The sequence below is a fragment of the Lonchura striata genome, chromosome 2 (assembly GCF_050655825.1).
Source record: "Lonchura striata isolate lonStrDom1 chromosome 2, ASM5065582v1, whole genome shotgun sequence".
Classification (NCBI taxonomy): Eukaryota; Metazoa; Chordata; class Aves; order Passeriformes; family Estrildidae; genus Lonchura; species Lonchura striata.
In genome coordinates, this window is record NC_140704.1 from 97,193,325 (window position 1) to 97,220,357 (window position 27,033).

Sequence of the window (27,033 nt, forward strand, 5' to 3'; positions counted from 1 at the left end):
AATCTGTGATCTTTCCAGAGAGGGCTTTCACTGTGTGCTTTTCTCACTGGACTCCATCCTTACTCATGCTGCTTTACTCTTTACAATCTCTCAGATGCTGTATTACATTTATTTGTAGCCTCCATTCTCAAACCAGAAGATTAATGCCAAATCCAAACGTCCTCCAGATACAAACCTTTCCAATAAACAGAAAAATAAGAGGTTTCTCTTAACTGAAACAGGCTATTAAGGCCTAGAAGAATCTAAAAGAAGCAACCACTCATTGCTCTTCCAAGGAAGCCTCTCAGTCCTTTTAAGCATGGTTTGAAACCTGTCCATGCATCTTGTAGCTGGAACTCATAGTAAATCAGACCATCTGGTCTTCAGAACCCTCACCTATCTAATAGATTGACCACTTTGTCATTAATTGCTTTTCAAAGCACCATAAAAGCATTTCCAGCACTTACACTTAGGTACTCACTTGTATTAGTGTTGAAAACCTCTTTGTCTGTATTAAATGCTTATACTATGCATATTAACATAATGCCTGAGTAGCATACTTTATATGGCCTCAAAAATCTCCTGGAAACAGGAAAATAATATTCCCTTCAATTTACAGGCTAGGAGAAATCCATATATTTTAAGCTTTCTGTGCTCAGCTTCTGTCTTCTGACAAGATTTGCCCTTTCACTTCTGAAAACAGTCCTTTGTTTCTGTTCCTTGGACCCTGCAATGCTGACCACAGGCACACATCGTTGGAGTGCACTCCTTGGATGCAGAAGCTGCAGTCTGGGACATCAGGAAGAGATCTGGCAAGTCACATAAGCCGATACCACGGAATTAATGTCCTCTGGCTTAGACTAGAGATGGTAGGCACCACAGACTTTTTCTTCCTCCTTCCTCTGCCAGAAGCTTCTATGTGGACTGAACCCACCAGGCCTGCCCTAGGACCTGCTGGATCAGGTTCCCTGGCTGAGGATGCCCCGAGGGACCTGAGCCATTCTGAACTGCTCAGCACTTTCCTTGGAGCACACATTGTTCTTATCCTTGTGGATCTGTGAATTGGAAAAGGTGCCCATACTTACATAGACTTACTTCATGTTTGCAGATTGTGTGCTTTGAAATTACTTTATTAAGGCACCAATTGTTACTATATTTGAATAGCAGTGAGAACTCAGTGTTGTTAATAATAGGACTTGGACCATGAATTGTATTGCTTCATGTTTTATTTTTGTTTTCAACATATTTCTTCCAGAAAAACATATAATCTTATATTCCTTTAAGAGAAGTGTATATAACTTATTAGTGGTTTGTATACTTGGTCTATTATCTTAATGAACCTGCTTCCTAGATTTCAGAAAGACTTAAAATTTTCCTTCAAATCTGTATGTCTTGAAGACTGCATGAGCTGAATGAGACTCTTCTTCTTCCCAGAGGCTAGAATAGTCTGTATTCCTGTACTCTGAGGTTTTGTTGGTGTAGCTGTGCATTGGAAGACTGCAATCTCAACATCAAATGGAACTCTAACTTGGCAGATGACACAGTTTTGTCCCTTATGTATGCATTTTGGTTTACTGAGTAATATATAAAGGAACATTAATCTTTACCTCCATTTTCAGGCTCAAAAAATCAAAGACCTGCTGCTGACATTTATTTGTTAGATGAAGTAACTTTCCATGTTTTGTATAGTAAGACATTTAAACATAAGGAAAGGATCTGCAGTGCAGGAATAATGGCTTATGTTAAATGCTTTTGGAATAAAATTATTATTTAGCTCAGAATATTAGCACTGGCTCTTCCAGGACATCTTTCAAGTACCACTGTCCTTATAGCCTTGAGAATGACGCCTACGCATCCATTTCAGTCTGCCAAAGGCATGCAGCAGGTCAGGATAGGGAATAAAAAAATCAGTGGGAAGCCAAATGCAATGATGAAGACTTCCTTGAAGGCAGAGAACAAATGGGACATAACTCCATGTTTGAGTGGTACCTCTACTTCTGGTTCCTATGGTGCTGCTCTTGCAGGGCTTCACCCTGATCTGGGTGAAGCCTTGCAGCTTGAGCATTCAAGGTAGGACTGCTTCCTCTTTTGTAGAGTATGCTTTGAGCAGGGTCTCATGTTACATGTTTGGACTATGGAGTAGATTCCTGGCATAAACTACAACATCAAGAGTGACTATGCTCTCCAACATAATATTGAGGTCAAAAGCAGAGGTGCCACTGTCAGGTATGATCCAGACAAAAGGAGCTCTAAGGAGCACAGGCTGGAATTTGGATGTGCAAAGTGGACATTAATAAGATTTTTGCCACCTAACTCCATTTAAGTCCTAAACTTAGTCTTCCCAGGCTACTTATTCAAAGGCTTTTTTTCTGGGTTTCTAGCTGGAAATTCTGTAGAATTTCAGCCAATATAAGTATGCAGTGCATATAGATGGTAATGTGTTTAGTTTTCTTTTTCGTAGCACACAAAAATAAAACTTCCAAAACTTTAATTTTCTGCCCCCAAAAAAGCCATCAGTGCACCTTTGGGATTTGTTTAATCTGTAATGGAGAGATGATGGTATCTTGCTTTTGGCAGATGAAAATGATAATAAAAATCCAAATGAGACACACACAGCCTAATCCTGTAAAAAGGATGACATATGAAAATATTATATAACTTACATGTAAACTTCTTTTTGACTTTGGCTGTAAAACTTATGGGTCAATCACTTCCCAATCTTTTCCTAGCTGTAGTAAATTTGGCTAGTAGAAGACTCATAAGTTAAAGGAAGTGATTCCTCCCTATATTAAACACTCATGAGCACTCATCACTACCTCTGAAAGACAGACAAAGACCATGCAATAGTTAATATATACTTTAAAAAGAGCTCTAAAAGTTCTTGAGAAGCATTAGTATTTATTTCTGAGAAAAGTGATTTGGTATATGATTAGATATTCACTAGACACATGCCTAAATAAAGTTAGAAGGTAAAATCCCTTAAATATCAGAGAAGTGTCCTTACAATTCTCTGATTTTGTAAGCTAACAATACATTTTATCTACTTATGGCCTAATGGTAGGGTTTTAATAATGAGGGATATGAAGAAAATGAAGCATCTCCTTGGAGGTGCATAGATAAAGGACAACAGACATAATTTGCAGATTTCTGACTAGATACACAGGGGAAAAAAAATCACTGTATGGGTGAACAAATAATGGACCAAGTTCCACAGAAAAGATGTGGAATCACTATCTGTGGAGATACCTAGAACTCAACCAAGTGCGTCTCTGAGCAAATAACAGGATAATTCCCTGGCTGGACTGGATGATCTCCAGAGCTTCCTTGCAAACAAAATTTCTGTATGATTCTATGATTATGACTACGTAAAGACCACATTCACCTGAATCATGGAATGTCACTGCATGTACTCATATCAGCCCCTTGATGTCATATCAGTCTTTTGGGGTTCTTTTCTGTTCTTATTTTACACTGTATCAATCCTTATAGACACTGAGAAATTTTTAATCAGATTATTCTGTTTGCTGACCTACCCTAAGCATGACAATGGCCATATGTTAAATGTGATTTCATTAACTGCTTTTTTGGGAGACCTTACCTAATAAAGCTTGCTAGCAAGATTGCTGTTTTTTCACAACAAATGTGGCTTTATAACTAATGAAACTAGTGCTACCTGTATTGTGAAGAGTTTTGCCATTTTTGGCCTATCTAGATGGCCTCTTATTCTGGTGGAGATACTTTGGAAGTGTCTTGAATATCTGTATCAGTTATAGGCAGCTTGCATGTATTTCTTCTTGGGTGAAATGAAAAATTTAATTATACGAAAAAAATGCAAATTGCTGCCAACTGTGTTAACTGTGAGAGAGTTGCATTATCTTCTAACATAAATTGTCAGTGAATTGAAGAAAAGACGTTTTGGAAGCTGATCTGATTACTGTCAGGGAAAGTGCTCAAACTCAATTGTTGGCAAATGTCCAGTACCCATCACTGAACGATCATCACCTCATCATTCAGTCTTCTCAACTGACATGCAAAACAACATCCAAATATTCATTGCACATCTGTGCTGGACAGATTATGCATTAGCAATTCAAATCAATTCAATGTACAGGCAGTTTCTGTAAAGGCGTCTGTTTGGGTGAGATGCCTTGTTGTCTGGGATGGATAATAAGGCAACTCTGTCTAATCTTGGAGAACAATCAGCCCATCTTGAGAAGGTGACTGACTACGGATGCTCTTGCCCTGACAGCGCTAGAACAATGCCCCCATAATGCACTTGACTCAGCTGGTAATAAAATCTACTTTTGATTAGCAGCCATGGCTTGTGTCAATCACTGCACGATGTACCATTGTCCTCTGGTCCTGAACACAGTTTATTTACAGGGAAACAAAAGCTTTTTGGATATGGCTGCTGCCCAGAGATTGCAAAATAGATTGAGCTGTCAGCCTCACACACTAGATGAAGATTAATGAGTTGTGCAGACAATAAATATGAAGCAATGACCATAAATATGCTAATAGGTATTATCCATATACACTATAATTGCTACAAAAATTAAAAAGTAGTGTAAAGGAAATAGGTCAGAGGGTGACAGATAGATAATCTTGGATGCTGAAGATCTTTGGTTCAGTCAGATTCTCTACAGGTTTATTTCCTTCAATTAGACCCTTCAAAAGATTAATTGTTTAAAAGCTGTTTGAATAATCTCTTTTGAAACAGAGGTTTGTGGGAAAATGTTTATGAAAAAGTGACTTCAATGAACATGTTATTGAAATAAAAAAGGTGACTACCAAAAGCAGAGATTAATGTCCCTGATCAGCTGCCCAGTGTCACTGTGAGGTAAATATTTCTAAGTGGGGGCTGGTGAGGACTGGCAAGGAAAACATACCAAAGAGACACATCAGTTTATATCCACAAACACAAGATATTAAAGTCCTTCCAAGCAAAATATAGAAGAGTTGCCTGCACATCTGATTCCATTGGTTTGTTCGATGTTTTCGGCTTAGCCTATTTTTCCTTATTTTTTTTCCTTTTTAATTTAAGGAGATAAGAATGCCCACCACTCAAATTTTCAGAGTACTTCCAATCCAGCCTCTGGCTTTCCAATTCCTTTCAAAGAGCACATAGTCTATATTTTTGACACCTATGGATTTTATTTGTACTTGAAACTCAGGGAGTTAAACTGTTAGCTCTGTATTCAGGTGCTCTAGCACCTAGAGCTACTGAAATTGTAGTGCCACTGAAAATAAGAGGCAGCCATACTCTTGGTATTCGTGGCTTTGACTGTCTGGTCTCTCAGGCTTAGAAGTGCCACCGGATGCTTTTCAGGTCAGCTCACACCCCCACCTCCTCGATGACGTTTTAGTTTCTGGAATGAGGAAGCTAACTTACCCAGATATTCTCCCAGGTACCATTTACTGTTACAATGCCAAGCTCTGTGATAAAAATGAATTGTTTTGTTGGGGTTTTTTTTTGTTTTTGTTTTTGTTTTTTGTTTGTTTGGTTTTTTTACTTTCCATACTTTAACTAGAAGTTGCATCCATTTAGGTCTTAAAGTATCACTGCTTGGATTTTGACAAATAGTCCACAAAGACTTAAAACTCCCTGACTGCTTCTGTGCCATTGGCCTTGAAAACATAGCTGAACATTAACTAGACTCACCTAAGATCTAGGAATTTACCCTTTTTAACTATAAATGCCAGTAAAACAAAGCACAAAAAATAATTTTAAAAAAGAGAGGGCACCATTTAGGAAAATGTCTCACACAAAGCTGTGCAGTCAAGAGAGAACCACGCCTTTCTGGAAAAATTAATGGAGAAAGAGGACAACTGGAAGCTGCAGGCTCAAGAACTGTGTTCTTGCTCCCAGTCCCACTTCAGCAGTGACACTGTGAAGGAGGCTGTGATGTCAATGTCACACATTGCCAGGGCACAGCAAGGTGCACTCCCACCAAGGGAGGTGAGCACAGCAGATCCAGATCTGATAAGCAGATTAAACCAAGAGTCCAGATCATTGGGCAAGTTTGTAGAGGCAAGTCCAAGGTTTCCCTTGAATCCCTCCAGTGGCTTTCCTTTCCTTATTACACCGAGTTTCTTCATCTTATTTTTATGACACTTCTAGTAACTTCTTCTTTCTCTGCTTATTTTCTGATGTCTCTGCCAATCTGAATTGCCTTGAGACACTTTTTTTGCAATAAAACTTTTATTATATCTAGTTTTAATTCTTTTTAGTTAAACAACTTTGTATGTGTCCATTATGATTTGTGGTTCAGGACTGAGTAAATTGTCACCTCATATAGAGTCTCTGCAGCTTGTAAAGCCTTAATTTCCCTTGGCTTTGCCAGACTTTACCATCATTTCCTAATGAGTTGTTTGCAATATTAAATAAATTGGATTACAAAAAACTGAAAGAATTTACTATTTTTGAATGAGGAATCTTCAGCAATATGCCCAAAGAAACTAACATTTTTTGTTTTATTGTGACTTTGAAGAAGGCCTGTAGCATTCACTGACCTATTCTTATGTGGAATTTTTACCAGCATTTAAGCCTCAACTTTAGATATTTTATAACATTAAGTAATTAAAATGATAAATGAGGAACCTGGGAAATTATGGGGTTAAAGATACATCATAATTACAGAAGACCTAATGGAAGCAGAGTAAAAAGCAGAAATAACTGACATTAGAATTAAGGAAACTAACATATATGAATTAAAGAAAAGTTGAATGAAAGGAGTTAAAAGATCACTGCTGCTTAGGGGTACCTGGTCCAGATATTCCACTATTCAGATAAATAGCTCACATAAATATAAGAAGAGAGGAAAAGATTTCATATCCTTTGTTCTATAGCCCACCATGTATAAATACAGATATCACACTATTGTGAAAACACTATAGTTTTTATCCTGTATATTTCCTCTTTGAGAGTCATTCCTGTAGTAGTGTGACCTAATCAGATAGTCTTCTTTACCTAAGGGAGGCCTGTGGATTTTTAATGAGCCTTATTTAAACTCCTGGCTAAGAAAGGCTGTGATAAAGGCATGTGTGCCATTTGCAAAGGCCTGCTCATTAAAGGCAGAGGCTCTGCTTTAGAGGGACTTGCATGAAGAAGCACAAAGCATCTGTGTCAATCTGCTCATACAAGGTCCCCTCACGGTTCCTTCCATGTAGAAATTAATTCCAACCATCCATTGTTAGCTGGGTTCTGGTTTCCAGCTCTGTGTGAACCAGTATTTTCAGGGGTAGCTGTACCACAGCTGAACTCTGGATGTGGTAACCAGCCCAACTGAACTCTCTGCATGCCACCACTTTACTACCTTTTTGTCTCTTGTCTTTACTCAGAGTTGTAGGAATTCTAAAAATAATGCAGTACCTTCTACAGATTCAATTCCTTGCAATAGGGTACAATGCAAAAGAGTGAAGAAGCAAAGCTTTCAGCTGCATCAGTTGCCAAGCAATGACTCCAGCACTAGTAATTTGTTCTAGTGTTGCAAGAGGAAATTACTTTGTTTGCCTAAATTCCATTGTGGCAACAGCAATAAAAAGCTTATTGATAAAGTTCAGTTTCGTTTCCTGGCTGAGAATAAGTTTCAGTTTCTATTCTTCCTTACCATGGCAGCAGTTTCATTTCTGGACTGTCAGCTGGAGAGTGTATAAAAAGGTGGGCTGAGCAGTCTCTGTGTGCTGCCCTGGAATTCTCACCAGCAGAAAGCAGCATGTCTGACCGGAACGTCCACAATGCTGGCTTCACTCCCTCTGGGATCACAGGAGGATCTCTTGCTTCATCACTGATGTCTCAAGAAGCCAGAGCCTCTGGGGGAGGTGTGCCTTCTGGAGGAGCCACTTCTACTCTCCAGGAAATGGGTATGAGCAATTCTGTGTGTGACTCTGTGTGTGGTTTTGTGTTTCAGTGCATAGGATCAGACAGCTGTTTCTCCTTGAAAGTAAGCTTGCCAAATAACCTCTTCTCTCCTATATTCCTGCATGGCACTGAAGAAAGACGATTCCTTTATTTAGCTGTGTGCTATGAGCAAGATATTATTGAGGATGTTTTCTGTGTATGCACATACTATTCATGAATGAACATATACATATGTGGTACTCATGAGGTTTTGGACAGTGTTTATTTGAAGTTTGTGCTATCTCTCCATTCTGCCAGGAATCATCAATAATATGAAAAGTCATGGTAGCAACAAGCAATGATGCACTTATGCAAGAACATGATCGGTGTAGCTACATTTCATATGAATTACCAGATTTCCCTTGCTCTTCATTCACACACATCCATACAGGGAGAACTCCCAAAACCTTATGCAAACTCTCTAAAGGAGAGAAATTAGTTGCAGTCCAAGAGACAAATTCTCTTGGGAATGTATAGACATCCTTGACAGCCCCTATTTAAGTGCTAAAATAAGGCACAGCTGCCTTTCACATGAGCTAACCCTGCAGGTGTTTGCTGTTCTGCTGCTGGCTGGGAGCAGTCCCTGACCAGACGACTCTTACCAGCTTGGCTCTTGTTTAACCCCAGATCCCATGGGATTTGTGCACAAGGTATTCTCCCTGCCAGACCTGCCTGTGTGACCTGATTCAGCAGCATCCTCTGAACAGGCATGACTCCACAGAACAGAGTGCCTCCTGCAATCCTGCTTTACCCAGCAGCTCACTATTAGCTCTCTGACCTCTATTAGCCTGATAGAGGCTTCAAAACTCCTTCTGCCCTCGGGGTCTCAGACCCACATACTCCATGTGTCAGAGGTATGCCAGCCAGCAGGCTGATTATAGGTGGGCATCTCTGCCATTTTGGTCTACCTCGAGTCTACTGTTCCCATAATCAGCAGGGAGAAATCCGAAAGATGGAGCTAAATGTGACTTCTCCAGCCATAAAATGGGTGGTTGATCAGGTGAGCTGGCCAGGGTCCAGATTCAGGGACCATCTTTTAATAGCCAAATATATGTTAACTTGATTGAAAGGAAATAAGTTGGATTTTTTTTTTTTTTTTAAGATATGATTTACATTGCCAATATTATTCATGGAGTGAGGCCCTCTAGACAATGAGGGAATAGGTGACATAAGGGTCATTCAGAGACATAGTGCATGTGACTCCTGTGAGGCGTTTTTTTTAATTTTCACATTGTATGATTTGAGTTTAGGTTCCTGAATACAGTGTTTATTGAATATTCAGTAGGAATAAGCTTAAGGGATAGTAGCAGCCAAGGGACAGAATATGAGAGAAAGCCAGGAGAGGAGAGGGACAGAGAGAGTGAAAAGAAGAGAGGAGAGCTGCTCTCAGGCACCACACTGCCTCAGCAGCAGAAATTCTGGTACGCAGGAGATGCCAGTTGCTCACTCTAGTGATAAGTTAGCTGCACAAGCTGCCTTCTGTTACAGATCAGGGTGGTACAGCACACTCATAACCAGTGGCAAGCTCTTCAGTAGAGATCCCTACAGAGATCATGAAGCTGTCAGTTCTAAACTAAAACACTGAAGATTTCTATCCCTCTGTGTACTGAGAATTTTTATAAGAAACAGAAGCAAAATAAGCATTTAACTATGCCTAGTTTTATTCTTGCAATCTCTCTGTTAACGATGGACTTTTATGAAAACCACCATTTTGGTGAAGAGAAGTCTGCACGACTCAAGGAAAAACCTTTGCCATGCCGACAGGAGATACTCCAGAAGAGCTTTTATCCATGTGGAAAATGCTAGCTCTGTAACACTGCCAAGACAGGTGTGAGCTTTGGCTCCCTGCAGCAGGAGAGCTTGCCACACATTCTTTGCCTGATTGAGAGCTAAAAGGGCCTGATTTCATTTCCGCAGGTGCTCCCTGAAATCTCTCCAAACACATCTTCTTAACCTTTTCACTCAGACTGTAACCCTTCCTCCCCCCAGAACAAACGTGCTCCAAGGAGCGGCTGATTCTGCAGTGGGACATGAGTATTGTTCAGTGTCACTTTACAGAAGATGTTATAACAAGCTCATCACCAAAATATTTGAGCATCCTCCAGGAATGCTTTAAGCATTATCACTAATATTTGTCATCACTGATGCTTTACTCATCTCCCAGGAGAAGAAGAGTTTGTAAAGGAATGTTTTACTTGGGACTTAGTTAGATTGAGATAAAGATAGACATATAAATTGACCACTGGCCACCACAATTTGTGGTACTTGAATTTTACAGGTATCTATTACAGGTTTATGTGAGGGAAAGTGAAATGAAAAGAGCATGTTCATCACCTGGAACAGAAAGAGCAACACTTCCTATTTTCTACAGAAGTTTATTCCACAGTCCTCAGGCAGCTCCACAGAAAAGTGCAATTTCAGCAGAGGCAAATTGTACTAAAAATATTTTGGAGGTCCAGGTTTATCAAAAAACTTATCTTTTGATACATTTGCTAGCCTTGAATTGTTTTAAAACACAGTAGTTTGGAATTGTCCTATAAGGACAATGTCCTTTCTTTCTCAGTAACATATCCTTTGCAACTGTTCTAGGTGCCAGAGGCACAACCCACTCATCAGGCTATACCAGCAGCGGGATCTCTGGTGGATCCAGGGCTTCTGACACAATGTCCAAGGAGGCCTCAGCTCATGGAGGTGGAGTTCCCAGGGGTGGCACAACTTCCACTGTCCAGTCCATTGGTAAGTGAGAATCCTCTCAATAAAGATGACTTAACTTCTGAGGAGTCAGCAGTATTTCAGTTCATTTACTGGACATTTACTAGATGAAGGGATGCAAGCAACAGGAGTGGCTGCTTTGTACTTGTAGCAATATTTCTATTGTTTGTTCCTGTAAACTTGGTGGGAAGATGAAATTGGGCAATTAGTGGAAATAACTATGCCACAAACTTGCAAAGATATGAGTGGACAGTAGAATCAGAAATCTGAAACAGTGACAGAAAAAAAAAGCCCAATGGGCTTTTAGATGATGCTTTCATCAGCACCACAGTGGCAGTTCAATAGTTCTTTTTCAATTACAAATTTAGGATTAAACCAAGGGCTCCACACTTGAACATGCAAAGCAGATATAGTGGGAAAAAAACAGTGAGCCATGAAAATAGAGTTATCAGACTGATAGACAGGAATCATTAGTTTACTTCTTGGGGCCTTTCAGCACAGCCTTCTTTCCTTCAAAGGAAATTCATTGGGTCAAAACCACAGGAATCTGCCTGCACTTACCAGCTCAAAGCAGAGACCAACAGAAATCTCCCTCATCACTCTGCCAGATAAATGCAACCCACACCCAGATAGAACAAACCAAACTGCGAGAGAGCCCAGTCTATACCTGAATGCATCAGTAAGGATGCTCACTGTGTTACTAGGATCCTGTGGGATTAGGAAGAGCCTTGGAGACAGGATTGAAATTCTTAATTTTAAAAAGTGTCTTTCAAGTAGTAACAGAGACCTTTGATTTCTAACCTGGGAAGGTTTGTAGCCAATGCTTTTATTGTCCGTATATTTTACTGTACTGCAACTTTGCTTTTTATTGTCCTTACTATTTCTCTGTATTTCTCCTTAGCCATGGGTGGAAAAGGAGGAAGACGCTGAATAGAAGAAAATATCAGTCCAAAACTGAAAGCAGTTCATTCTTTGCCATCAGCTTTGACATCTTCTCCCCTTTTATTATCTCCCTGCTATGCCTTCCACGTGCACAAATAGTTTCTGTTAAAATGATGGATTCTTTGTTTAAATTAATGGGGACAGAGATGCGGGGCAGTTCTTTCCTTGATTAAATATTCTTTGAAGCACAGACAAGCACAAGCCAATAGAAGTACTTGGACTGCAAGGCTGCCTTAGGTATATCCTGGGTTTAGCAACACTTGGCTCTTCAATTGCAAGTAGCTTGCTATGTTTATTTCACAAAAAGTCATTACAGTGAAAGTCATCCTGTTGTGAGAGAGAAGCATAGAAACACTTGGTAAAGGGTAGTTCCTTCTGGATGTATTTCTAATATGCTATCAAATTAAATCCTACTTAATAAAGGAGACATATAATCAAACAAAAACAGGTCCCAGGACTGATTTTTGTATACCTATAGAGTTTTTAAGGCCCTTTGCACAATAATTTCTAGTCTCAGTTTGCTTGCAGCAAGGCATCAGCTTTGTCCCAATCAGATTAAAACTTCCCCTGCAAACTTAGGATAGGTGTGAACAGGTAAGGAAGAGAGCCCATTTTCTGATGCTGGTCTCACTGTTGGGACTTTTTGCTGTTCCTCACACCTGACTCCTTTCCTTCATATATGCTTGTACAATGATGTGTCACCAAATACACGTAACATGGTGCATTCCATATGCAAATTCCCACATACAAACCACCCCACACTTTCATCTTCCTTCTGTCTTTGTAGCTCCTCCTCCTCCCTCCCTCTGTATTTCAAACAAAACCACACAGCACAGCTTCTTCCCGTTGTCCACTCCAAGATGGAGGGAGGGAATGTCACACCTTCAGGCCAGGAGTTAAGAGGTGCTGGATTTGGGGAGCTGCAGTCAGCAATCTTCTCCAATGACTCCTGTCACCCTGCTTGAGCATTCCCATCTCAGCTGCATTTCTCCACAGCTGGGAAATGTGTTTGCTCCCATGCACCTTATGCTGTCAGACATGGACTTCTCCCTGCTGCCTAGGCACCTTCCAGAATGCACACAAGAAGTCAACGTTCACATCCAGTTGAAGCAAAGTTGAATTATGTGTTGAGTGGTAAAATGCTAGCATGGAGGAGAGACTAATGAAGAGAAGAAATGTATCTTCACTTGCTGTGCTACCCAAAGCACTAAAAGACAACTGAAAAACAAGGGCTTCATTTCATAGGCTAGAGCTGATGTCCTAACAAGGAGATATCTTGGGCAAATGTTTAAATGTAACCAGGACTTGAATTCATAAAATCATAGAAAGATTAAATTTCACAAAGACCTTGGTGTGAGGAGAATGAGGGCAGTTCTCTAATCTAAACTTCACTTAAAGGGTTAACCTTAATGTTAGATTTGCTTGCTTAGGACTTTGTCCCATCAGATTTTGAAAATCTTCCAGGAGGATCTATCCTACACTTTCCTTCCTAGGTCTAGTGCACCAGCCTGGGACTATTAAAATACAGCTGTGACCTACCAAAATAACTTTTTTCCCCTCTATGCCCCTAGCACTTGCATGATTTCAAGCCAGAAAGTCTACCCTGGGTTTTTCCCATCCTGAAGTTTTTCTCCATGTGCAAATGCCAAGTTACGGTCTCAGAGAGTAAAAGGGGCCTTGATCCCCACAACATTCAAACAACTGCTTAGCACTGATTATGATGATAAATGAGTCATAAGAATGAAACCAGTGCAAGAATGACAATAGTAGAAAAAGTTAAGTACATACATAACTCATCAGACAAACTGAAGCTGCTTTATCTGAGAAACAATGTGTGACCAAATTCATGGCAATTAATGATCTTGTTTCTTATTCAAAGGGGGGAGATTTAAAAGTGGGTTTCAACTTTAATGTTGTCATTAGTTGACCTCAGGTATTTTTGTCTTGTTAAAAATGACTCACAATAATGAGAGCTGACAAAGGGTACTTAGAAGGGTACTAGAAGAAGGAAACCAAAGCAAGGATGATTAATCACTTATCATTTCACTTTTCAGCTTTTATGTAATTCTGGTGTTAAAAGTTTGAATTATTTTGCCATCTTTAGATCTTGTGTTGAGAAATAGCCTAGATAGCTTTGACAAAGCAGGGAGAATTCTTAGCTGCATTCAAAATCCCTTCACTGAGTCAGCTGTAATAGGTCTGCAGGAGAACAAAGGTACAAACATCCCCCTGGAAGCCTTCCTCACAGACTGCTTCAGCAAATTCCTGTGTACAGAACTACAAATGAACTATTTACATATTTAACAGAACATAATTGGAAAGGTCAAAAAACAACAAATATTGCAATTTGAATCCTTCATGTCTCTCAATCAATCTTTGCACAACAAATAGACGGAAAAAGAGAGAGAAAGGAAAAGAGGCAGCAGCGTGTGATTACCAGAGCAATAGCACTGGAGCAAGACACTGCAGAGAGCACATAGCTCTCTGCACAGAAATCAATTTCTCCCATGGGATGAGATCAATAGCTGTCTGACAGGACACTATGCAGGCAATTTAATAGTGTTTTATCTAAATGAATCTATTCCTCCCTCCAACCGACCTCACAGTTCATAAGAAGTCTCTCTTAGTAAAATAGATTTATTTATTTTTTATAATACAACAGGAAAATATTTCTCATTCTGAAGATACTGCCATTGTCTATTAAAAATCATTTTTCCTTCTTAGTTACTCATTACCTACCACTCTTTCTCAACATCTTTATTCTAATTAGCTAACTCATGGACACAGCCCATAAAAATTACTTTCAGTTACTCTGGAAAAATTTTTCTTACCCCAAAACATTCTAAACTAAATATCAGCCTTTCAGAAAAAAATAAGCCCACATAGCAGGCAAACTCAGTTAACTCAAAGAAGTATTGGTATCTGAAACTACATTTTTATGCAACAAAAAACTTATTTATTGAGGAATTATTTATACACAGAAATTGATTGTCCAGTGGATCTATTTTAATAGTACTTAATAAATAATAAAGTCAATCTGATCGTATTAGTAGATATCTATGTGAAGTAAATGATAATGAATGAGAAACCCTCATAAGCATAATTCCAAGGATGGATCTTTGTCACTCTGGGAGTTTGGTATTGTGCCCCAAAGGCTCTTGTAAATCCAGCTGCAGTTCTTGCTCATCATTTTGAAGATTAGGAGCTGATAAGCGACAGTCAAGCCTTATTAGAACAGGCTAAGGCAACAGGAAACATTAATTGGGTAATTTAATACACAAGGAGACATTAAATGCCTGCATTGTGGTTCAGATGCTGTTTCCTCTATTGATTTCTTCACGTCTTGTTCTATGAAATTCTAACACATTCTTGGTGGAGAGGGTGTAAGACAAACCCTAAGTTTAAAAACACCAAAATGGTTTTGTATTTCCTAGGGCTTCCCTTTACTCCATATGTTAGTGAGGAGCCCATCGGTAGCCCTGCTCTTGCAAGCAAAAGAAAGAGCAGTCTCTTGCTCAAGGAGTCTTCCAACAAAGGAGGGGAGAAATCCAAGGTCTAGTAGCTCTCTGCAATGAAATGCTCCCTCACCATCTCACTTGTTCTGGTTTCTTCACAGTTTGTGCACAGAGCAAGAGCCCTGCAAATCTGGGAGGAAGCTCAGACAATTTTGTCCCCTAGAAAGCTGGGAGCACTTAATAAAACCCTCTTGCACTGTTTGGGAAGAAATGTAGAAACAGTTGCTGGACTGATCTTCCTCTGGAAGTAAGGAAGGTGAATGTCCTGACATAGCTGTTTCTTCTCTAATGCCAGAATTAATCCACTTATGTGGGTGGATTTGCTCTGTTCCCTCAGTGGTGGATATTGATGGCTGGAACACCAAAATCTCTCAGTTACATACTAGATCCTGATTTGGGTCCCATTTTAAGACTTCATTCCTAAGACATCTTTCCCACAACTGAACAGAAATGAAAAGAGGTGATCTGACAGTGTAAAAAATTCAAAATGAAAAGGGAACAAGCTTTCCTTTACCTCACTGACCTAGGCACTCTTTGTTTCTCATTATCTTGGGTGATCAAGGGTGATAATTCATGGACACTTTATTTTAATAATTTACTTTTTCAGCAATTTAAATATTAAAATGCATTTTGAAGACATGCAAGCCTCATTAATTTCAAATAAACCTTGTACATTATGCTCTGTTTAACAGCATTCAATCCCACTTTTTGTAGCCATGGTCTCTCTCTTCCACCCCGCAGCCTGGCACTGCTCCTGCTGCCAGCAAGCTTCCCCATGTCCATGGCATGGGCTGGGAGCTCACTGTGGACACAGCACCCTTGCTCTTCAAGCTCCCTCAGGACTGTCACATTTGAAATTGGCATCTTCTTCACACCTCCCCATGTCTTAAGGAAGGAAACAGCCTCTCTGACTTTATTTATCATTCCTAAAGTCATGGATGCCTTGGTAGAAGAGGCAGGGTCCATCTACCTTCCAACACTGCATTAATTGGTGCTCTGGCTGTGCCCCTTGAATCTCAAGGATTGACCCAAACACAGTGATCCAGGACTGACCACTGGACCAGAAACCTGGAACAACACCAACATATTCCTTTCAAACCATCTACTAGGTGTCCAGTGGCTGGGTTACACAGGTCAGTCCCTTTCCTCTTCAGGAGAGGAAGAGCCCCCAATACTCTTTCTGTGGGCTCTCATTCCACTGAAGATTGAAGTGTTGTAACTGCTGTGAAAAGCAATAAAATTGTGATGACTGCCCACATGGTATATTTCCTGAGAGCCCCACACATTAAACAGACACAACTAATAATTCCCTTTTAATACACAATAATTTAAAAAGTCATCATCATTATTTTAGTAATCAACATTAAATCATTCCCCATCCTTCTCTGTACCTCATTGGGATAATAGTAAGCATTGAAATATAACCTGGTTTTTGCTTAGGTAAGATAAGTAGTATTTTATGCAAGCTATCTTCTTTTTACCCATTGTTCAATGGGTTTTGGGTTTTGTTGTCTGTGGTGTTTTTTAAGGAATACCTAAATGTGAAAATAAATTAACCCGTACAATTTCCTCAATGTAATAAAATTTCATAGAAAATATTGTTACAAAAGAAGTCACGTATGGCACAAAAACAGTTCTTAAAATTCAGATGTTGCTTTTTGCAGTCTTTTGCTATTGGAATTTCCACCCAGCCAAGATTTTTACTGGCCAGTTTTCAGCTACCTCTGCAATTTATGTTTATACATAAACAGCTCTGATTTTAATTGCTATCAACTTCTTATACTTGATAGATGGTCTTAAACATTTTTTGCCTCCAGAGACTGCTTACTTTGCCAAGTATTGACACACTTTCAAGATTTATACTTCTCTGAGGAACAAAGTTTACAATAAAATGTAATGTATTCCGTGGCTGTGAATGGTAATGTTGCTAAACAGTCCAAAGATATTTCACAACTGATAGTTATTTTCCTCTTACATCCAGCACTGCCTTCCTTTAGTACTACTATAGATTACGGCTTTTAAAGAAAAATCAGATCCCTAATTTGCCTAATTTAGTGTTTCAGAGATCCAATATGACTTAATTTATATTTCCTTCCACTAGAGCCTTTATTGGACTTATGATTACACTTTCATTTTTCCCAATAATTATTTTAAGAGGCTAACTCTTGTGGAAGGAATTAATTCACTTCTGGGATTGGAATAACCCCTTTCAGAGCTCAAATATCATACTGCAGCCAGAAAAGGGAGTGATTACAGAACTGTAGACTACAATGTCAAGCATACAAGTAGCTACTAATTATTGGACAGACAAAACTCAGTAGATGATTGAAGTCAGGTCTAGATTTAAATATTTGGATTGGATCCAGTTTTCTGGTAGCAATCACAGGTCATAATGCCCAGAGAAACCCCACAGGACAAGGGAGAGTTCTTAGAAATAATACATCAGTTTGTACCATCTCCATGAAACTGTTACAGCATTGCAGCAGAAGTAGCATCATCAGGCTCTAGCATGAGCCCTTGTAAAATCAGCTGAAAAGATTTTCAGCACTGAAACAATTCACAGATTTTACTTTAGTGACAAAGCGCACCTCTCAGCCTTCTAAGAGTACACTTTCAAGGGAGAAGATTTAATTTCCTCACTTTATTTATTTCCCTGCCATTTAATCTCTTTAATGCAGTGTCTCATATTAATCTGTTCTGTAAATAGGTGGCACAGCTCCTTTGCACAGGCAAAAGAAAGACATCTCTGAGTTGCTCAAAGGTGAGTAAATATTTCACAAATAAAAGAAAACACTCTCCAAGCGCTGCACCACCCATCTTCCTCGCTGACCAGGGAATGGAAAGGATGCAGTCCAAGAGGGTCTACAGTTTCCCTGGGATAAGTGATAATGCAGCCTGTGCCAGATGAATCTGCTGGGAAGTTTTGAATTTAAACATTCCAGCTCTTGGTGAAACCACTGTTCCACATTATTTGGCTTTTGTGCTTAAGATGAAGGAGACATTCCCTACAAGTTTTGTAAGAAATACTAAAAATTCTAGGAACAGTTTATTTTGTCAAAGTGACAATCTCTATATTTACAAATTTCCTTGCCCTGGTTCTCCCTCTCCTACCCATCTTACAGGGATTTTTCTAGAGCAAAGAATAGTTTAAACTGCAGACGGAATAAAAACTGAAGAAAGCATAAGAAAAGAAGTTTACAGAGACAGAAACAAGCAGCTACTTAAGTCTGTTAATAACCAGATACAGCAACAATGAATGATAATGATCAGAAAACAGAAGAGACCAAAAAGGAAAATATTTTTTAAGATTTCAACCCTGTAGGAGAAAGCAATAGAAACAGAGCTCAAATTTAGGATAGGATTCAAAAAGCATGTAAGCTCTAATTTATGCACTTACATTCTTGCTTAAGCATTTATACACAAATGCTTAAGGAGTTCTTCATGTTCTGTCAGCAAGAAATTAATTTTGACTTTGGCACAGAAGTAGCTGCATTGCAAAGACTTTTTTGCAAAAGCATTAGCAAATTTTCAGCAAAAATTTTATTAGGGTGTAAATTAGCTCTAGAAACCTGTTTCAAGGTATCGAAACAATAGTTCTTCTGTAGTGCATTTTATTTACTCCTTTTAGTGCTAGGATATAAATCTGAGGTTAATTTAGCACCAGTCCAATAGAGAAGTTATGCAAGACAGTGGATGAAATAATTAATTTCTGATTATTTATGTTTATTTTTTCTTTAGCATAAATAGATTATGAAAATAATATTTTCCTTGGCTGGTGCTTTTTTTATGAATTTTAAATTATATGTGGAATATTCTTAAGCAAAAAGATATTGAAAATATAAATTTATAATTAGTTTTACTCCTCTTAGCTCCTGTGCTTAAAAATGGTATATAGACAAAGAGGTTAATTGCATTGTGATTTTCAGATAATCTGTTTTTAAACTAGTGACTTGGAAACTGTGAGATTAATAGCACTGAGAACATCTAAAGGTAATAGGATTACAATTTAATATTAACTAAGTGTTTCTTGAGGGTCTGCTGTAGCAGTGCCTCATATCTGGGATCCACTAGAGTAATTAGTCTGTAGTGGCATACAGTGGTGATGCTTGATAACTGCAGCTTTTCCTGCCACAGTCAGGATTTTCCATTCATGGGCAAATAGTTTTGATTTGCAATATTTTCATAAACAGGCGCAGAGCAAGCTGGCAATGCCTTTGCCCTAAGCTGAGGCTGATTAGGGAGAGACCAGTTCTCAAAAACTCACACCTGAAGCACCAGTCACAGCTGACCAGGGCAGTGAAGGGAGGGGTTTGGGGCTTTCCTCCTGTTGCTGGAGGAGCAGGTTTTATCTGTAAACAGGACAGTCAAAGGTGGGCAAGCTCATTAATGCTGAAGAAGGTGTTGTTTACGTCAAGATCAGAAGTCTGATGCTGGAGTAAAGCTGAAGTACAGCTAGGGCAGCTGAGGACCCGCATGGAAGGATGGCAAAAAGACACTTTTTACCTGGCATCACTCTCCCTGCTCTCCCAACAGGAAGGTGCATTGTTATTACGGGGATGCCCAAGTCTAGGAACAGAAATTATGCATAGTAAACACATGTTTGATATTTACAGGGTCAGAGGGCTAAACAAGAAATGCTCAAAAGCAAAAAGTTATTTTATACTAAGTAGGAACCCTTAGGAGCTCAGACAGACCCATTCAACAAAGCCCTTCATGACATCCAGGTCCTGCCTGAAGTGCAGTGACCTCATCCTGCAGGTCACACAGGGGGACCTCTGCCCACCCTTGGAGGACTTGTGCACCTCCCTGCTTGTGTGCAGGCCTGAGTGAGCAACATCTGGGAGAGTTTTGTATACTGGGTAGCAAAATCAAAACATTTAAGTTAGAAAAGTAAGCTGGCAAAAAACCAAAAACCCAAACTCGTAATCATTTGAGGAGGGATATTTTACTGATCTTAGTTTGCAGGATGTCCTCGCAAAACCTAAAACTTGAGAATTTGATGTACTTCAAGAGCTACCTCCTGCAGAATGTTAGTAAGGTTTAAATGCTGATACTTGTGCATTTTAAAATCTGTTTCAGATAATGAATAATTTTGGCTTTGATTACAAGGGTCCATTCACATAAATCATTCAGATCTACACAGGAGCTCATGTGCTGCTGCCTCCACATCAAAGTAGTGTTATGCTCAGCATCAATTTCTCCCATACTTTCCTTCAGTTCAGTTGTTTAGATTTTTAGCTATTTTTACCAGTGACTTTTAATCCTCTGCTTGCTAGGAAATGTTTTTATACCAGTAGGAAAACTGCTAATGATGGAAAAAAGAATAAAATACAAATAGTGAAAACCAATAACAAATGCATCAATGTAATACACAGAAGATAAACAAAAAAAGCTCTAGTCACAATTTCTTTCAATTTCAAGACCTCTGAAGGATCCCATTAGACCTCAATGGATCCCATTAGGTTAGCAGATATGAGCCTCCCTTACACTCACAATACTCCTGTGAGGCAGGAAGTTTCATTTGGGAGCACCTGAGTGCATGAGGAACCTGAAGAAACTCCACAGCTATTCAGCAGAGGAGGGACCTGGGATTTATCTGCTGGCAATGACACTGAATTTTTTTCAGAGAGGCTCAAAATTTGAAGTCATTTAAGTCACATTCAAGTGAGTTAAAATGTCATTAAGATATTTTAAGTTGCTCACGTGACAAGAGCCACTATCATCGCTGCTTGACCCTGTGCTCCCTCCCTGGTGTATCCCAGGATCTGTAGGTGATCACTGCCAAAATCAGCTCTAAATGTGCTGCACTCATGCACAGGCTTCCTTTTTTCAGTCCTTTGTCCTTTGTTAGAAACTCAGTCCCACAGCATCAGAGACACCCAGAGGAAATGGAAACAAATTGCCCATATCAGTGAAACACTCAGTAAAAATGTGTGACCATCTGCCAAGAAACACCATCAGAGGTGAGAGGGAGAGTAAGATGTGTGTTTACAAGGGGAAAAGCAACAGCATTGGATCTTTGGACTGAAGGGAAAAGAACTCCTCAGCAAGGGGCAGTCAATAAGCCTCTCCTGAGAAAGTACAGCACCTGAGCACAGAGTTCTCCTTGTAACCATGACTTAACCATGACTTAACCACACTGGGCCACAGAAACGCTGCCCAGAGGGACATCTGAAGGTCATGTCCCACTCAAGGTGGAAGCTGATCACGTCAGCTTTGCCCAGTCACGTCTTGAAAACTTCAAAGGATGGAGAGACCTTGAAATATTTTCATGTCATGGCCACTAATTTCCACAGAATTTAGAAATTTAGATGCATACAAAAATCTGTGTTTGAAACAATAAGAATAAACAGTTCTTTCACTGTTAGTAAAAATAGTCACTGCTTTTTGAAGTGATAAGTAAATAGGGGCAGTCTGTATTACAGGATTATCAGCCTTGTAGAGGCCAGCCAGCTCTTTCTGCCCTATGCCAGGCACAGAAGCTTCTGTAGGTGCACTCGTGCATCTTTCTTACCCCTTGAAAGCAGCAGCAGAGTAGTGACAGGGCAGCATCCATTACAGGACTAGAACATGTACCTGCAGAGCACAAAGAATTTTTTAATGGATCCCTTCTCATGATATTTGCAAAAGCAGGCAAGCAAGCAATCTCTTCAGGCGGAGGGAGAGCAGCACAGCCCACCCAGGAGCTGTTTTTGACCATTGCTAGTGATGGTTGCCTGCAGTGAGATAACTAACAAAAGTATTAAACATTGATACATTTCAGTGTGCCAATTGACTGTGCATTTTTAATAGACTCCGGTATTCTCTCCTAGTGGAAAGATTTATTTTTCTTTAAGAATATATAGGGCTGTGCTTTCAGTACTTTTTCTTTGTTTAACAAGCAGCTCTCTTGCTGAAAACCCAGCAGACCACAAAACCAGTCAGGGGCTTTTATCCAGGATGTCTGACCCATCGCCTGACAATAATTAGTTCAGGTTAATTACAGCAAATCTGTAGATTTGCAGCCTGAAATAATCTCATCCCCTAAGCTGAACCCTCCAGAGGTTTCTTTTATGAGCTCTGCATCCTAAGGGTGGACTTAAAGTAATGAATTTGTCTCTAATAAGATTCATAGGTTTGTTCCCTAAGCAATGGTGTCAATTATAGAATCTAACTCTGATGGCTTATTTTGCTGAAAATAGAGATATTGAGAGTTTTTAATGAAGCATACAGGATTGTTAACGCTTTTGTTTAACTCTTTGCGTTGTTGGAAAGCATAAAAATACAATTATGCAAAATATCATACCACTTTCTAAGTATTTCTGTGTGTGCCAATAGCTAATTTCCTTTTGCTCTATAATGGAAAAGGTTAATGTAATGACTCTGAGATTTCATTTGGAGATGTTCCAGAAGAGTGTCTGAGTATTTGCTGCACTTAATGGCAGGAAGTAATAAGTGAGGTTATGTATTGGTGAAAAATATTTCATGTACCGAGAAGATTAATACTGGAGAGAGGCACATGGGGCACAAGCCTGAGGCTTCCTCCTCAATTCTGGCACAATATAATATGTCCATACTTGATACGTGCCCTTCTGTAGTTAGCTCTTAATCATTAACAGAGCAGACAGGAAATCTCTGGGGGACGTGGTATCAGGAGAAGAGAGGGAACCAGATGTAGGATTCTCTGCTCTCCTGCAAATGAGTGGCAGACACCTCCACCTGGGAATGCTGGCCAGATGGTTCTGGTACCAGCAAGGTGCCTGCATGGCAAGATAATGCCATGAGAACCTTAAAGGGTTTGACTCTACCCCGGCTATTCCAATATCTACACTAATTTTTAGGCATAGTTATTATACTTAGGAAGATGAACTACCATGTCACAGCTTCATTTCAGCATTTTATTTCACATGAGACTGCTTGCTTATGAAAAATTTACCATCATTGCATATGAAAGATTTAGGCCTTTATTTCAAACTTTTAAAATTTACTTTTAATTGAGACCCTCTTCCTGCTGTCAGAGTCAGTGCAAGTCACAAAATTAAGGTTTCAAGCTGGAGAAATAGCTCCAGTCATTGATTTTACTAATTCTAATAATGAAATTATTATTTTGCTTTTAGTAGTGACTTTTTAAAAGGACGTCTAGTAATAGGACATGGGAGAATGGCTTTAAACTAAAAGAGGGTGGATTTAGATTAGATATTAGGGTGGTGAAACACTGGAAGAGGTTGCTCAGAGAAGTTGTGGATGCCCCATCCCTGGAAGTGTTCAGGTCCAGACTGGATGGGACTTTGAGCAACCTGTTCTAGTTGAATTTGGCCCTGCCCATGGCAGGGGGATCGGAACAAGATATCTCTGAGGTCCCTTCCAACCCAAGCCATTCTGTGATTCTATTCCATGATTCTACAAAAGAAGAGACAATGTTCAAGGACCCTCTACACCGTTGGAATGACATCTTTGAGAATGAAACTGGAAGAGGTTAAACATGGCAGTAGTCATCACTGGGAGGGTGGATATGTCTAAGCAGCAACTGTTCACCTACAATAACTCCTAATACTTAAAGCGCAATTTACTTTAGCAAGGTAAATTGCTGGAAAATTGAAGCTAACCCTGCACTGCTGGCAGACTGCCACAAGAGCTTGTTCTTCTCCCTGGCCAGGGGTAACACCAGCAGGCCAATGCAAGCTATTTTTCAGAGAGAAAAATAGATCAGCTTTTAGATCAGTTGTGGTTTCTCTGCACTTTCAGCTGAGTTGGTGAACATAGAGGCTGTTGGGTCAGACTGGACAGGCTGCCACGGTCTGGCTGACACAGGGAGCAGGGATCGAGGAGTGTGTCCCTCCTCGCCTTCCCCATGTCCACAAGTCCACTGAATTCTCACATTTTGCTGACTGCTATGCATAATCTTTCACTGATCTCTTCTCTGAAGGCTGCTTATCTAATGAAGTCAATTTCAGTGCACATTTGAAGCAATAAAGGTATCCATTAGGAAGAATATTATTTAGAAAAGAAGATAAATGCACTGGAGATAGAGGATTAGAAAGAAAACTTTCTCTAGGTTAAGCACTGATCAGATGCTTGCAGTGACACACATTTCTTAGCTGGAAAAGGCTTAGCTGGAAAGAGCCCAAAAGGACTGATTGCTTGTCTCAAATGGCAATGCTTCAACATCAGCTGCTGTTCTTTGTTTCAGGACAGGGATCTGAACCTACAAATAAGGTGTTGTACATGGGTATCCACTCTGCTGGAGGGAAGAGAGGGTCCACATCAGCACTGGAGATAGAGGATTAGAAAGAAAACTTTCTCTAGGTTAAGCACTGATCAGATGCTTGCAGTGACACACATTTCTTAGCTGGAAAAGGCTGGAGCACTGTATTGGATTTACATGTCAAGGCTCTGGATAGAATAATCTCTTGATGTCCTTACCTTGACCTATCAGCTTTTTGTCCTATTTTTCCCTCTTTTAGTCCTATTTTTCCCTCACTTCCCTTCCTCAGCAAGACTCTCATCTTGCTGAGGAGGGGGAGTGAGATAGCAGCTTGGTAGGCACCTGATATCCAGCCAAACTCAACCCCAATATCTTAACTTTTAATGGAAAAATTACAGGATCTCATGTTTTCCCCACAGGGTCTGGGATAGTGTTTCTGGAGAAGGAAACCCTGAGAGCCCAAAAGGACTGATTGCTTGTCTCAAATGGCAATGCTTCAACATCAGCTGCTGTTCTTTGTTTCAGGACAGGGATCTGAACCTACAAATAAGGTGTTGTACATGGGTATCCACTCTGCTGGAGGGAAGAGAAGGTCCACATCAGCCTATCTGTAGATCATGCTGCCCTCTTATTCATTCATGCAAATACAGAAATAAAGACAAGCTATCAAAGGCTGTACCTGCAGCCTGGTGATTCCTGCATTGGTCTTAAACACAACTTGATCCTGGGACATATTACTGTGGGGAGGTGAAGGTAGGGTGATCATATCAGAAAAGTTTCTTCTGATGTTGAATGAAAAAAAAGTTCTGCAAACCCTCACAACTGTCATAGAGCTAAAAAATTGTTTTGCACATAGCCCTATGGATTTACAAGTAGTATTAATTACTTAGAAGGTTGCTTTGGCCACCTCTGCCAATGTACCCATTACAAAGTTATTGAGCAGGGGTTTAGGTAGGGGAGGCACACAGTTTTCTCTCTTCTGTTAAACCTGTTAACTCAAAATTGCATCATATTTTTCCACATAACAAGCCTCCCCTGTGGAATGACCACAGGAAAGCTCAGGTGTGCAGACTAGCCATTGTTTAATCCTGTCTTGCAGTCAGAACTCTCCTCACATGGAACCTGTAACCTGTTAATTGCCTTACCCTCATTTATATGATAAGTGGTTCATTTCCTTTATTGTGATTGAATCCCCTCCCTATATTACAAGAAAACTGGAGCTGCAGAGAGTGCTTGATTGGATTTCATTGCTGTAGGCCATTTCTTAAACAGGTTACAGGTTGACAAACATAGAAGGGGGATCAATATCCATCCTTTGCCTCATTGACAAGCTAATCTTTTCAGTAAACATTTCATCAGTACCTGCCATTTGTATACACACCTGCCTCGTGAGGATGGAGAAAGCTCTGCTTTATAAGGTTTAGGTAACTAATAAATGAAAAGACAGGAATATAAATTGGGCAAATCATTAAGATAGCATTTTTTAGGAAAATGGCCTTTCACTGCCTGCAGAGTATAACCAAACACATTTCCAAGCACTCTTAATTTTGATTAGGTTGCATTACACTGAGACCTGGTGTCAGCTCCTGTTTCTTCAACTCAGCCTGTACTGCTCTCTCTGGAAAGGTCTCTCCCTAAGCCCAAAATCTCACACTTGCCAGAGCTGAAGATATTAAATGAGCTCAGGGGAACTAAACTGTCTCTTTTTCAGGCACAAGGCCTGCCTGCTTTTTTCCTGCTTTTTCGTTCCAGTGCAGATAAGAAGGGCTGCCACACTCAGTAAAGTGACATCCTCCTCTCTTATCAGAGGTAACAGGGCTCTATTTTGAGTTGGGATTGAAGTTGGTGCTCTACTAATAATTTAAAACCCATGAGTCACTCTCCAAAAGAAAGCAAGTGCATTGTGTTAAATGTGTTGGGAGATATTTTTTTGTTTGCTTTTGTGTCACATGTTGAAGCCCACTTCCCCCACAATGATGTGGGCTAGAAACTGGCATTGTCTCTGACATAAATAAGGGCCAAGAGAATCACTGTATTTAGGCTTCTTTTACAGTCCTGCGTATCAGAATTGCATGTCTGGATGACAAATGCTGCCAAAATTGGTGATGCTGGATTTCAGTCTAACGTAAGATGGAGCATTAACACATTCCTTGGAAGATATCTAACTAATAGTTGGAAGGTCTGGGATAAAGGAAAATGAACAGCAAACATAAAACTTTGTGTTGACAAGAAAATTAAGTAATTCTGGTATGGATACTTTAGTAATAAGTTTATTCCTACCCTCCTGTCTTTATTATTAACCAAAAAGTATATCTTAGTGATGTGAACAGGTTCTGAAGCATGGCAGGTAATTTAATTCTTTTACTAGCCCTTCCTCTACTGCCAGGATCCAGAGCTATCATTGGCTGTGCTAGAGGACTGCACTATTTCCTCTTGCACTTCTGAAATGCCACCAGCAGAAGGATGAACACATGACAAATATTCCTTTCCAGGTAGAAAAGCCTCCCTTCTGTGCTCACCATGGCTAACAGAAGAGGGTCTGCTGGGGCAACCTGGCTACTGCTGCATGCTTTAGCTAAACTGGCTCTGATCCCAGCTACAGAACTTCACCTTACTCCAGCTTTAGGCAACATTAAGGCTTCCAAGGCATTTCCATACAGAGCTGCCTCTCAGGCTAGGATGGGAGGTACTGGTCCTCTGCAGTCATATCATACAGGCAGGATACTGCACCAGCTCTGCTCGTGGTATGTGTTTGTTCCTTTGGACATCTTTAATTTGCCATCTCACAAAGTCCTGCAAAC

General features: G+C 39.9%; 1 protein-coding gene across 1 annotated transcript; it reads left to right on the plus strand.

Annotated features, from left to right (window-relative positions):
• Positions 1-7,605: 7,605 nt before the first annotated feature.
• On the plus strand, positions 7,606-11,978 carry LOC110469740 (uncharacterized). The gene is made up of 3 exons (XM_021528785.4): positions 7,606-7,842; positions 10,469-10,615; positions 11,493-11,978. Exons 1-3 carry the CDS (start codon positions 7,695-7,697, stop codon positions 11,519-11,521), a joined length of 324 nt encoding a protein of 107 aa, XP_021384460.1. The 5' UTR covers positions 7,606-7,694; the 3' UTR covers positions 11,522-11,978.
• Positions 11,979-27,033: the final 15,055 nt, after the last annotated feature.